The sequence below is a fragment of the Scyliorhinus canicula genome, chromosome 20 (genome assembly GCF_902713615.1).
Source record: "Scyliorhinus canicula chromosome 20, sScyCan1.1, whole genome shotgun sequence".
NCBI classification, from domain to species: domain Eukaryota; kingdom Metazoa; phylum Chordata; class Chondrichthyes; order Carcharhiniformes; family Scyliorhinidae; genus Scyliorhinus; species Scyliorhinus canicula.
The window spans coordinates 51,288,018-51,301,902 of NC_052165.1; the positions used below are offsets into that span (position 1 = coordinate 51,288,018).

Genomic DNA, 13,885 nt, shown 5'->3' on the forward strand with positions numbered 1-13,885 from the left:
ACAAGGCAATCTAGGTAGAGCTCGGGAATAGGAAGGTTGCTGCCACAATGTTGGGGGTTTACTACAGACTTCCTAACAGCTAGCAGGAGATAGAGGAGCAGATATGCAGATAGATCTTGCAAAGATGCATAAACAATAGGTTATTGTGGGTGATTTTAACTTTACCTATATTGACTGGGACACACTTATTGCTGGAGGCATGGATGGAGCAGAATTTGGAAGGAGTGTCCAGGAGGGTTTCTTGAAACAATATGCAAATAGCCCAACTCTGAAAGGGGCTATATTAAACTTGGTGCTGGAAAATGAGCCTGGCCAGGTGATCAAAGTTTCAGTAAGAGAACAGTGGTCATAATTCTGTAAATTTTAAGCTGCTTATGGTAAAGGACAAGAGTTGCCCTCAGGTGAAGGTCTTAGACTGGGGGAAGGATAATTACAACAACATTAGGTAGGATATGGAGAGTGTTGACTGGGCGAGGCTGTTTGAGGGAAAATCAACATCCGACATGTGGGAGGCCTTCAAATGTCAGTTGATTAGAATTCAGGGCTGGCATCTACCTGTGAGGACAAAAGATAAGGGTGGCAAGTATGGGGAACCCTGGATAACGAGGGATATTATGAATCTTGTCAAAAAGAAAAAGGAAGCATTCGTAAGGTCTAAAAGGCTTAGGACAGATGAGGCCCTGAGGAATATAAAGCAAGTAGGAAGGAACTGAAGGTAGGAGTTAGGAAGGCTAAAAGGGATCATGAAATGTCATTGGCAAACAGGATTAAGGAAAATCCTAAGGTGCTTTATACGTATGTAAAGAGCATAAGGGTAGCCAGAGAAAGGGTTGGTTCATTCAAGGATATTGGAGGGAATCTATGTATAGAACCAGAGGAAATGGGAGAGATACTAAATGAATACTTTGCCTCAGTGTGCACCAAAGAGGACTTTGTGGATGAGGAGTATATGGTAGAGTGTGTAGATATTATGAGTCATGTTGATATTAATAAAGAGGTGTTGGGCATCTTAAAAAGCATTAAAGTAGATAAGTCCCCAGGGCCTGATGGGATCTACCCCAGAATACTGCGGGCGGCAAGGGAGGAAATTGCTGGGGCCTTGACAGTAATCTTTGTTTCCTCATTGGCTGAAGTGAAGTTCCAGAGGACTGCAGAGTAGCCAATGTTGTTCCATTGTTTAAGAAAAGCAACAGGGATAATCCAGGAAATTATAGGCCGGGGAGCCTTACGTCAGTGGAAGGGAAATTATTGGAAAAGATTCTTAGAAATAGGATTTACTCACATTTGAAAACAAATGGACTTATTAGTGATGGACAGCATGGTTTTGTGAAGGGGAGGTCATGCCTCACTAATTTGACTGAGTTTTTCGAGGAAGTGACAAAGATGGTAGATGAGGGAAAGGCAGTAGATGTTGTATACATGGACCTCAATAATGTCTTTGACAAGGTACCTCATGAAAGACTGGTACAAAAGGTGAAGTCACATGGAATCAGAGGAGAGCTGGCAAGTTGGATACAGAACTGGCTTGGGCACAGAAGACAGAGGTAGCAGTAGAAGAGTGCTTTTCTGAATGGAAGGCCGTGACTAACGATGTTGCACAGATTTCAGTTCTGGGGCCTTTGTTGTTCGTTGTGTATATAAATGATTTGGAAGAAAATGCAGCTGGTCTGATTAGTAAGTTCGCAGGTGACACAAAAACGGGTGCTGTTGCGGATAATGAAGACGGTTGTCAGAGGATACAGCAGGATATAAACTGGTTGGAGTCTTGGGCGGAGAAATGGCAGCTGGAGTTTAATCCGGACAAGTGTGAGGTAATGCACTTTGAAAGGTGGAGTTCTGGACAGTGCAGAAGGATGTTACAAGTTACAGAGGGACATAGATAAGCTGCAGAGCTGGGCTGACAGGTGGCAAATGGAGTTTAATGCAGAAAAGTGTGAGGTGATTCATTTTGGAAGGAATAACAGGAAGACAGAGTACTGGGCTAATGGTAAGATTCTTGGTAGTGTGGACGAGCAGAGAGATCTCGGTGTCCATGTCCATAGATCCCTGAAAGTTTCCACCCAGGTTGAGAGGGTTGTTAAGAAGGCGTACAGTGTGTTAGCTTTTATTGGTCGAGGAATTGAGTTTCGGAGCCATGAGGTCATGTTGCAGTTGTACAAAACTCTGGTGCGGCCGCATTTGGAGTATTGTGTGCAGTTCTGGTCGCCGCATTATAGGAAGGATGTGGAAGCATTGGAAAGGGTACAGAGGAGATTTACAAGGATGTTGCCTGGTATGGAGGGAAGATCTTATGAGGAAAGGCTGAAGGACTTGCGGCTGTTTTCGTTAGAGAGAAGAAGGTTAAGAGGTGACTTAATTGAGGCATACAAGATGATCAGAGGATTAGATAGGGTGGACATTGAGAGCCTTTTTCCTCGGATGGTGATGTCCAGCATGAGGGGACATAGCTTTAAATTGAGGGGAGATAGATATAGGACAGATGTCAGAGGTAGGTTCTTTACTCAGAGAGTTGTAAGGGCGTGGAATGCCCTGCCTGCAACAGTAGTGGACTCGCCAACACTAAGGGCATTCAAATGGTCATTGGATAGACATATGGACAATAAGGGAATAGTGTAGATGGGCTTTAGAGGGGTTTCACAGGTTGGCGCAACATCGAGGGCCGAAGGGCCTGTACTGAGCTGTAATGTTCTACGTTCTATGTTCTATGTTCTAATTCATGTAGGAATTATACAATAAATGGGACAACCCTTGCGAGTACTGACAGGCAGAGAGATCTGGGCATGCATGTCCACCGATCACTTAAAGTGGCAACGCATGTGGATAACGTGGTTATGAAGGCATACAGCCAGGTTAGACTTGTTTTTCAATCATTTCTATGGAACAGAATTTGTAAAAGCATTGAACTACTTTACATGGGACTCTAGCTACGCGAGTGGGGAATACATGGGCAAAATCGGTTTGCATAACCATACATGAGAAACGTCAGATTGGTAGAAGACAGGGGGCGCAATTCTCCCATCTGGAGACTAAGTCCCGACGCCGGAGTGAAAACCGGAGTGTTTCACTCTGGCGTCGGAGGCCGCTCCCGGCCCCCTATTCTCCCACCCCCGGGGGGCTAGGAGCGGCGCCACGTCATTTATGCACGCCGGGCCTTGGCGCCACGTAAATGACGTCACCCGTGCATGCGCAGGTTGGCCGGCGCCAACCCGCGCATGCGCGGTTGCCATCCTCCCCGCAAGAAGATGTCGGATGGATCTTGCGGGTCGGCGGAGGAAAGGAGGTCCTCCTTCAGAGAGGCCGGCCCACCAATCGGTGGGCACCGATCGTGGGCCAGACCCCTTTTGAGCCCCCCCCCCCCCCCCGGTGCAAGAACCCCACCCCCACGGGCCGCCCACACGCCGGACTCGTTCGGCGCCCCGGTGTTTCTCCCACCCGGTGTGGGGGGTGGGGAGAATTCCGCCCAGGATGCCATGGATTTAATGTGATTAGCAAAATAATGAAAGGCAGCATGAGAGAAATCTTTGTGTGCTACCTGATTAAAGCCTGAAGAGAAACAAATTGCTGGTCTCTGGGGGAAAAGCAGGGGAGTTAGAGGTAGCTTAAGTTCTACCAGGAGCCAGCATAGACATTGTCCAGAAACCATTTTAGATTTTATTAATGGATGTGGTGCAGAAATAGAAATGACAACATCATTTTAGAAGTACTGTGTTCCCTCTGCTTCCTTGATGTGGAAGGACCAATTCTTTTCTGGTGTAACCATTTCTAGGCCAGGTGAACTTTTATTTAAAAGCTGAAAGTAGCTTTGATGTAAAGAATTTTTAACTAAAAAAAAAAGAAGGCATACGGCATGCTGGCCTTCATCGGTCGGGGCATTGCATATAAAAATTGGCAAGTCATATTGCAGCTGTACAAGATCTTTGTTAGGCCTCATTTGGAATATTGTGCACAATTTTGGTCGCCACACTACCAGAAGGATGTGGATGCTTTAGAGAAGGTACAGAAGCGGTTACTAGGATGTTGCCTGGTATGGAGAGCATTAGCTATGAGGAGAGGTTAGATAAACTCGGTCTGTTCTCACTGGAACAAGGAGGTTGTGAGGCGACCTGAAAGAGGTCCACAAGATTATGAGCGTCATGGACAGAGTAAATAGTCAGATGCTCTTTCCTAAGGTAGGAGAATCAAGTACTCGGGGACAGAGGTTTAAAATGCATGGGGAAAAGTTTAGAATAGATGTGCAAAGGAAGTTTTTTTACACAGAGGGTGGTAAATATATGGAACGTGCTGCCTGGGGAAGTGGTGGGTGCAGGTAAGATAGTGGCATTTAACGGACATCTAAACAAATATGTGAATGGGGTGAGAATGGAAGGATATGGATTCCGTAAGTGCAGACGGTGTTAATTTAGGCAGGTACCATGGTTGGCGCAGGCTTGGAGGGCCGAACGGCCTGTTCCTATGCTGTATTCTTTGTTGAAAGGGATAAACCCATGGCATCTAATAAGGAAAAGTATGGCAACAAGTAGCGTAAAAGATGAACTAAACATGGAAATTCAAACGAATGAAACTCCAAATACTGCAACTTCTGCTCCAGATGAACCAAGTCAGACCAAAGGAGTGGAGACTAGCACTTCTCCAAACCTCTGGAGAAAGTAATCAGGGAGAGTTGTGAAACCTCCAGACCATTTGAACTTTTAAAATCAGAGACTTGGGCAGAGAAGGAGCAGTATATACATCTTACTGTAAATACATTTGGATAAAGGCTTGAGGGAGATGCATTATTAGATTATTTGGACTGGGGAGTCAGTCCCACATGACATTAGTAGTTGTCTGTTAGATGTCTGGATGTAGATAGCCTATGGTTAGGATTGAAGATGCCTATTGTCTGTATATAGTCATAGATAAATGGTTCCTGTTCAGACATAAAAGTGGTTGAACCTCTTCATTAGATAACATACATTGCAGCATCAAACACATCAGTAAAATTACCTTCTATTTTTCCCTTTATTTTGAGTTAGGAATTTAAAACCTTGTAACCCTTGTCGTGTTACAATACCTCCTATTTGCATACCTGCTAAAAAAGCAGCAGTACATTCCTGGAGTGCTGGCTCAGATCATCCGTTGTTTATTAAATTAAAGATGGATAATGAAATAAAACACATATTGATTTTTTTTAAGAGGCCCCTAATGGCTCACTGGGTAAGCATAATGTTGACTCATATTATTGACCCATATTGATATGAAGGTCACAGGTCTGTGCTGAATTCACCAATCACAGTCATGTTGCAGTCAGCGTTATAATCCCTTTAGGCCAGTAACTGTATCAGTGACACATTTTGGATCTGAATATCTGGATATCAAATAAAGACCGTGTTAAACTGTTTTACAGACGTCTCCAGCCAAAAAAACAATCCAGGCAAACAGTTGGGATGAATGCCAATCACAAATGGAACTTTCTGGCTGCCTTCAAGAGAGAAGGGGAAATGGGGAAAAATAATGAGAGAATTCAGGGTGATTGGAAAAGTCTTTTACTGGAGAAAATCGGCAGTGAGCTACTGTGGAACACAAAGGCTGCATTGCAGTTAGATGCCCTATTCGGGCAAACAGATTTGGCCACAGAAAACCAACGACACATTTGTACTGTGCTACTCAGGTGGACTAGGGGCTGGTTTAGCACAGGGCTAAATCGCTGGTTTTGAAAGCAGACCCAGGCAAGCCAGCAGCACGGTTCAATTCCCGTACCAGCCTCGCCGAACAGGCGCCGGAATGTGGCGACTAGGGGCTTTTCACAGTAACTTCAGTTGAAGCCTACTTGTGACAACAGGTGATATTCATTTCATTGAGTAAGTACAGTGTATCTGGACTTGAGTGGTAGTCTATTTATAACATTGGCAAATAACTTTAGTTCGCAACATTTGATCAAATTAAGAAATAAAGAACTACTTTCTATTTGACGTACCATTAAGGAGCAATGCAGCAGCGATCGTGAAGTTTAGAAATGTATGTGTCATGCCAGGCAGCAGGTGGAGGGGTTCCCCTTGCTGCCCCCACGAGGGGTGCGGGATTGCATGCTCTCGGGGGTGTGGGTTGGAGGAGGGAGGATTTCGGACATATGCCGGGTAATGCAGGAGGTAGATGAAGCCTCGGTGGAGGAACTGAAGGGTAAATGGGAAGAGGAGCTGGGTGAGGAGATTGAGGAGGGGACGTGGGCGGATGCCCGGGAGAGAGTGAATTCCTCCTCTTCCTGTGCGAGGCTTAGCCTCATACAGTTCAAGGTGCTGCATAGGGCCCACATGACTGGGTCGAGGATGAGTAGGTTTTTCGGGGGCGAGGACAGGTGTGCTAGGTGCTCGGGGAGCTCAGCGAACCACGCCCATATGTTTTGGGCGTGCCCAGCGCTGGGGGAGTTTTGGAAGGGGGTAGCAAGGACGGCGTCGAGGGTGGTGGGATCCAGGGTCGAGCCAGGCTGGGAACTCGCAATTTTTAGGGTTGCAGTGGAGCCGGGAGTGCAGGAGGCGATAGAGGCCGGTGTTCTGGCCTTTGCGTCCCTAGTAGCCCGGCGGAGGATCTTGCTCCAATGGAAGGATGCGAGGCCCCCAAGTGTGGAGGCCTGGATCAATGATATGGCGGGGTTCATTAAATTGGAGAGGGTGAAATTTGCCCTGAGGGGATCGGTACAAGGGTTTTTCAGGCGGTGGCAGCCTTTCCTGGACTTCCTGGCGGAACGGTAGGGAAATAGGCCGGCAGCAGCAGCAACCCGGGAGGGGGGGGGGGGGGGGTTTGGACTGGGGGGAGGGAGAACTGTGAACATGGGTCTGTGGGATGTGGCGGGTGCTATCTCTTCCCCTTTTGTTGTTTGGGTGCTCTCTTGGTTTTTTTTCCCCCTTTTGTTTGAAGTTGCTCTTGAAGTTGGGGGGGTATTGTTCTTGGGGTGTTACCGCGGTTGTTTGTTAAAAACAGTCAAAGAAAATCCTGTGACAGGCATTTTGTCCTCGTGATCTCAATTTGGTTCATAGAAAATATAGAAATCAAATTCCTTTCTTTTGGTGAGATCTTTTGTCAAGTCATTGTGGTTTTTCCATTGAGCGCTGCTCGTCAATAAGAAATCTGCTTAAATCCATTTCTGAAAAAATTGCAAATTGGCATTTAGAGAATGTAATGTACCTTGGATTCTAGATTTTAATTTTATTTTTCAGAACTCCTGGTGAGAACCATCAGCACCAGCTTGCTCGAGATTTGGGACTTCCCATCTGTCAGGCAATAACAGAGTTTGCAAATGGAAATTATAGTCGCACTGTGGATCTGTTAAATCCAATCCGTTACCAGGTTCAGAACATTGGAGGCAGTAATGCACAGGTATTCTGCAGCATCTTTTCAATATGACCTACATGAGCTGAAATCAGAATCAAATGTCAACAGAAATTGACTCTGAAAATATATTGTACAAGTGATAGCAACATAGGCACAGGAGTGGATCATTCACACGAGCCTGCTCCGTGTTTTGATGGTTTCACAACTGATTTGTACCCAACATCACTTTGCTGCCTTTGCTCCAAATTCCTTAATATTTTTACATAACAAAATGCATTAGTCTCAGTCCTGAGAGCTCCAGTTGTTCTATAACCCGAGCTGTTTGGAGGGGAGAGAATTACAGACTTGTCTTACTCTTTGTGTGAAATGGTGTGTTGAGAATTCCCTACCAAACTGATTGAACCAACCCCCTATGCATACCACTATGCACTCCTTCAGCACCACGTGCCTTAATCTTATCAACAAGCCTGGCTCAGCCATGATTGAAAATCTACATGCATCCACTGCATTTCCTTTGTCAATATTATGTACGATTATGTACTAAATTATGTACTAAAAGAATTAGGGCAGCACGGTAGCACAGTTGCTTCACAGCTCCAGGGTCCCAGGTTCGATTCCCAGCTTGGGTCACTCTCTGTGTGGAGTCTGCACGTTCTCCCGTGTCTGCGTGGGTTTCCTCCGGGTGCTCTCTTTTCCTGCCACAACCCAAAGATGTGCAGGTTAGGTGGATTGGCCATGCTAAATTGCCCTTAATGTCCAAAAAACATTGGGTGGTGTTCCTGTGTTACAGGGATAGGGTGGGCTTAAGTGGGTGATCTTTCCAAAGACCAGTGCACCATAAATTTTATTATTCTATGATATAAAATTTGTCAGATGCACTTTACATTTTATAGTTAAAATAAGGTAGAGCAAGTCAGGATAGGAGTAATATAGCGAGTAATAATGTAACAGGGCATTGGCGACATCAGGGAAAATAGCATAAATAGTCAAAGCTAAAGTCACTCGGCCGGATCTCTGTTCCTGAGAGTAAGTGTTGACGTCGGAGCAGGATTCATGGACTTCTATGACACAAAAACTGCCGCCGATTCTGAGCCAATTCAGCGACGTTAAGGGGCTAGCACCGGTGCCACATGTAACATGACCGATTCTAATGAGAAACGGGAGGCTGACAAGTTGTAGCAGCGTATACACACTTCACTCCCCACACAAACCATCCCAGCCAACAAGATGGCAGCAAGACATGTGGTTCCGAGGTTCACCAATGAGCTGGAGACTCTGCTGGATGCCGTGAAGGAGAGGCGGGTGACCCTGTACCCCGGGATGGGTAGGAGGCTGCCAGCCGCTGCCGTTCGCTGGGCCTGGGCACAGGTGGCAGAAGTGGTCAGCACCATGGGAAACACTGTCCGGACCTGCCAGCACAACCTCCTCAGGGCAGCCAAGGTGAGTAGTCAGCACCACCCCCTGTCCCATATAACCATAACTTCCCACCCCCACATCCGGAGGATGCCTGAAGCCCCACCCTACACCACATGCTGCCACCCATACTGGCCAACATGGCCGGGTGCCCTGGCCACTGAAGTCACCAGCTACCCAACCCCTGGGCTGCTTCCATCGGACCGTCTAACAATGCGGTTCCTGTTTTTCCCCCAGCAGGAGAAGGCCCCACTCTTAACCTCTGGGAGCGGGAGAACATTGGAGGGGGACTGTGGGATTTGCAGCCCCTCACCACAGCAGAGCAGAGTGTCCTGGACATGTTCGATGGCCTGAAAAAAGGCAGTCACCAGTGTGGAGATTGGACTTGGACGAGGAAGTCAGACCCCGCTAAGTTGTGGTTTCCCATGTCACGTGTATCAATCCCTTCTCCCCAACACCACCCTCACACCACCACCCCTACACCCTCCCCCCCCCCCCCCCTCCCCAACAACCCCCCCTTTACAACACAACCTACTCCCCAACACACTCCTCCCCACCCCGGGCCCACGATACAATCAAGCATCTTGTCTTGTGTCTTGCAGGGGCTGCTGGTGATGGGGTGGGCCCTTCTGGTGTACCCGACCCCAACCACAGCCAGAACCCCAGGTGCCGACCAGTGGACAACACCGACAACATCGGGAGCCCTCAGCCTGCTCCCGAGACGCCCTGGAGCTCGAATCCGGCAATGACACAGATTTCCCATCACAGCTGTCTCCTACACCCACCACCACCTCGGTTGGACATGTTAGTGAAGAGGCTGGTGGGACACTATCTGGTGCGCACCTCACACATGCTCTGGTACAGCAGGTGGAGGTAGGAACTCCTGAGGGGGCAGATTGTCGGAGGATGAGCCGACCCCAGGGACGAGCTGCCACCCAGATGGGTTTCGGGCCTCTGGAACAGCGTCCTATCGATTGTGGAGATGCAGTTGCAGAGCCAGGACCTGCATGAGGGGTTTGCAGCGAGCATCCAGAACCTGCAATGCAACCGCATTAAAGAATAAGAGGTGGTGCCGATCATGCGTGGCACCCAAGCCAACACCGCACGTGTGGCATCCACAGTCGAGGCCATGGGGAATAAGGTTTCAGTCATGGATCAACATATTGGAGGCCTGGGGCACTGTGCAGGCGGTGGCCGAGGCCCAGGGAAGGGCTGCCCTGTCACCGGCAGCCATATGCCAGAGCCACCTGGACATTTCAGCGGTGCTCCTGAGCGTGGCCCAGTCACAGTGGGCCATGGCTGGGAACGTCACCGGCATTGCCCAGGCGCTGGCCGAAGTGGCACATAGAGGGAGGTGGCCCAGTCCCAGAGGATCATTGCGCAGTCACTGGCTGATGCAGCACACAACCAGAAGGTGGTGGCACAGTCGCATCTTAATGTGGCGCAGTCCCAGTCGGAAGTGGTTCACTCCCTGGCTCCATGGGCGCAACCTGGCCGAGACGAGAGCGGGCCTCTAGCACTGGCAGCGCCAGGTGGCGGGGGAGCCTCCGGGATTATCTCTGCTCGTACCCCTGTCCCATGGAGTAGCCCAGGGGGCCATCGTGCACCCCGAGCGAGGAGTAGGAGGATTGTCTTGCCAGATATTCCCTTCCCCCCTCACAATTGATTCTTGTGGACCTCCTTCTGCCAATGCTGGAATTTTATTAGTGGTGAGGAAGGCTTTGCAGACTCGTGACTGGATGGGGGGAGGGGGTTGTGGGGGAGGGGGTGGGGTCCCACCTCAGGTCTCCCATACCCATTGGAAGCACCCCATTACCCCCAAAAGTAACTTTTCTCTCATGCCTATATCCCAGCTCCCCACCAGGCCCTAGCTAGGAACTGTCAGCTTCAAGCGTGGGTTCATTGTTGCATCCGTTTGATTGGCTGGAAGCTCTAGGAGATGCAACTTCTCTCCAAAAGAGTTGGAAGGACTACCTCAAGTCAATTAAAGCCTGCTTTCCATTAAATCTTTGAAGAGCGAGTAGGCCAAGGGAAAACAAACCATATGCAGTTGAGTCACTGTATCACTCACCTGTTTGGTTTGGTGTGTTTTCAAATTGCCTGATGGACAATAAAGCATAACCAAAAGCCAGCACTCATCAATCTCCGAGACGATTGTAAACACGGCCAGTAACTGCCATGAACACTTGAGTTTGTGCTGAAAGGGGTTACCTCCCATTATTGCAACATCTAGCCTCATAAAACCAATTTTCCTGCAAGAAAAGTAGATGGAATCAAAATAATTACTTTAATAGTTTAATATTAATATTAATATTTTCTAAAAGCAGCATGGAGCCAATCACGTTTGATAAAGGCTACGTAAGACCAATTAAAGGGAGGCCAGCTGAAACGTTCCTGTCAGCTTCCAGAATCCGGTGGATGGCGGCTATCAATTTTTCTGCCTTGAGATAGCAGTCTGGCAACAGACTGAGGAACCAATACGCAGGCTCAGACGCCCACCCTTCTTGCCTGGGTGCAGCAGCAGCTACAGACCACCCTGCAGAGGAGGATCCACCACAGTGGAGAATATTTTTAATTTACACAAAGAAAAATTGGAGAGTGTCTCCATTTTGAAGTGCCCTCTCCCTCACTTAACTTCCTTTGCATTGTCCCAGCTGGAAGGTTTCTGATTGGCTCTCCGATTTTGAAAGCCTGCCATTGACTTTAATTGGATGGTCAACCCACCCTCTGATCCTTATTGGTCACTGATATGCCATCAATAAACATACGACGAGTGATGAACGTAACTGAGACTTTAATACACTAAACGGCAAGCCTCCTGGCCTCTGATCCCGAACTGGATGGGAGGTGGAGACTAGCCACCTTTATACATGAGCCCAAGGAGAGGAGCCATAGGCAGAGTCAGCTGGGACAAGCCCAGGCATGTAACACAATACAATGCAAGACAGTGGTTTACCACATTTCACACCCTGTTTAAAAAAAAGAGTCCAGCGGGGGTGAAGTGGTCTTTAAGGTCAAGTCTGTCGGGGGCCATGACCTTCCACCGTGATCGCCTCAGTCCCGGCTGTGGTGTGGGCACCAGTGTCAAGACCTGCGCATCTGGGAGCATGTTGTCCTCTTCTTCACCCAGTTGTTGAGTCAGTGGAGGGGGAGCGGTGTATGGGCGGAGGTGGTGGTGATGGTCGCCGGTGGGCCTGCGGGTGCCAGTTCTTGAGGTAGGTGGGGGAAGACAGTGTCGGGTTGGCGGTGGTGGTGATGGTCGCTGGGGAACCTGCAGGTGCCAAATCCCGAAGAGAGACTGTGCCGTGTCGCCCGTCCTGATGTGCCACGTAGGCATATTGTGGATTGGTGTGGAGGAGCAGGACCTTCTCGACGAGGGGGTCTGATTTATCGCTCCTCGCATGCTTCCGGAGGAGGAGAGGCCCTGGGACTGCCAGCCAGGACGGGAGCAAGACCCCGGAGGTGGACTTCCTGGGGAAGGCAAACATACACTTGTGAGGAGTCTCATTGGTGGCTGTACACATGAGCGAGTGGAGCGCATCGGAGAGGACCTCCTGCCAGCGGAGACCGTAGGGCCAGGTAGACGGCCTTCCAGACCATTGCGTTCTCCCTCTCCACCTGTCCGTTTCCCTGGGGGTTGTAGATGGTTGTCCTGCTGGAGGCGATGCCCTTGCTGAGCAGGAACTGACGCAACTCGTCGCTCATGAAGGAGGATCCCCGATCACAATGGATGTAGGTGGGGAACCTGAACAAGGTGAAAAGACTGTGCAGGGCCTTGATGACGGTGGCAGAGGTTATGTTAGGGCATGGGATGGCGAAGGAGAATCTCAAGTACTCGTCAACAATGTTGAGGAAGTACACGTTATGATCCATGGAGGGGAGGGACCCTTTGAAATTGATGCTGAGGTGCTCAAAGGGATGAGAGGCCTTTACCAGGTGCACTCTGTCTGGCTGATAGAAGTGCGGCTTGCACTCCGCGCAGACTGGCAGTCCCTGGTCACAGTCCTGACTTCCTCGATGGAGTAAGGCAGGCTGCGAGCCTTGATGAAGTAAAAAAAAATGGGTGACCCCCGGGTGACAAAGGTCATTGTGGAGGGCCCTGAGCCGGTCTACATGTGCGCTGGCACATATACCGCGGGATAGGGCATCTGGGGGCTCATTGAGCTTCCCAGGTCGATACAAGATATCGTAGTTGTAGGTGGAGAGCTCGATCCTCCACCTCAGAATCTTGTCATTCTTGATCTTACCCCGCTGTGTGTTATTGAAATTGGAGGCAACCGACCGTTGGTCAGTGAGGAGAGTGAATCACCTGCCGGCTAGATAATGCCTCCAATGTCACACAGCTTCTACGATGGCTTGGGCTTCCTTTTCGACGGAGGAGTGTCGGATTTCGGAGGCGTGGAGGGTACAGAAGAAGAAAGCCACAGGCCTGACCGCCTGGTTGAGGGTAGCGGCCAGAGCAAAGTCCACGCATCGCTCTCTACCTGGAATGGAATGGACTCGTCCACAGCGTGCATCGCAGCTTTGGCAATATCTGCCTTGGTGCGGTTGAAGGCCAGGCGGGCCTCAGCCGTCAGAGGAAAAATGGTGGCTTTGATAAGTGGACGGGCCTTGTCCGCATATTTGGGGACCCACTGGGCATAGTACGAGAAGAACCCCAGGCATCTCTTCAGGGCCTTGGGGCAGTGGGGGAGTTCCAGGAGGGGGCGCATGCGGTCGGGGTCAGGACCTAGGACTCCGTTTTCCACGACGTAGCCAAGGATGGCTAGGCGGGTTGTGCAGAAAACGCATTTTTCCTTATTATAGGTGAGGTTCAGGAGTTTAGCGGTGTGGAGGAAGCGCCGGAGGTTTTCGTCATGGTCCTGCTGGTCATGGCCATAGATGGTGACATTGTCTAGGTACGGGAACGAGGCCTGCAGCCCATACTGGTCAACCATTCGATCCATTTCTCTTTGTAAGACTGAGACCCCATTGGTGACGCCGAAGGGGACCCTGAGGAAGTGGTAGAGGCGGCCATCTGCCTTGAAGGCAGCGTATTGGCGGTCCTCCGGGCGGATAGGGAGCTGGTGGTACACGGACTTCAAGCCAACTGTGGAGAAGACTCGATACTGCGCAATCTGTCAGATATGCGGGGGAGGGGGTACGCATCGAGCTGCGTATCCCGGTT

General features: G+C 49.5%; 1 protein-coding gene across 1 annotated transcript in view; it reads left to right on the top strand.

The window, feature by feature from the left end:
• ttc38 (tetratricopeptide repeat domain 38) overlaps positions 1-13,885 on the top strand; it is an 80,125-nt gene that overhangs the window by 52,229 nt on the left and 14,011 nt on the right. The window contains exon 12 of the mRNA XM_038780296.1: positions 7,191-7,350. Within this exon, the coding sequence (XP_038636224.1) occupies positions 7,191-7,350 (160 nt within the window). The remainder of the gene's footprint in view (positions 1-7,190; positions 7,351-13,885) is intronic.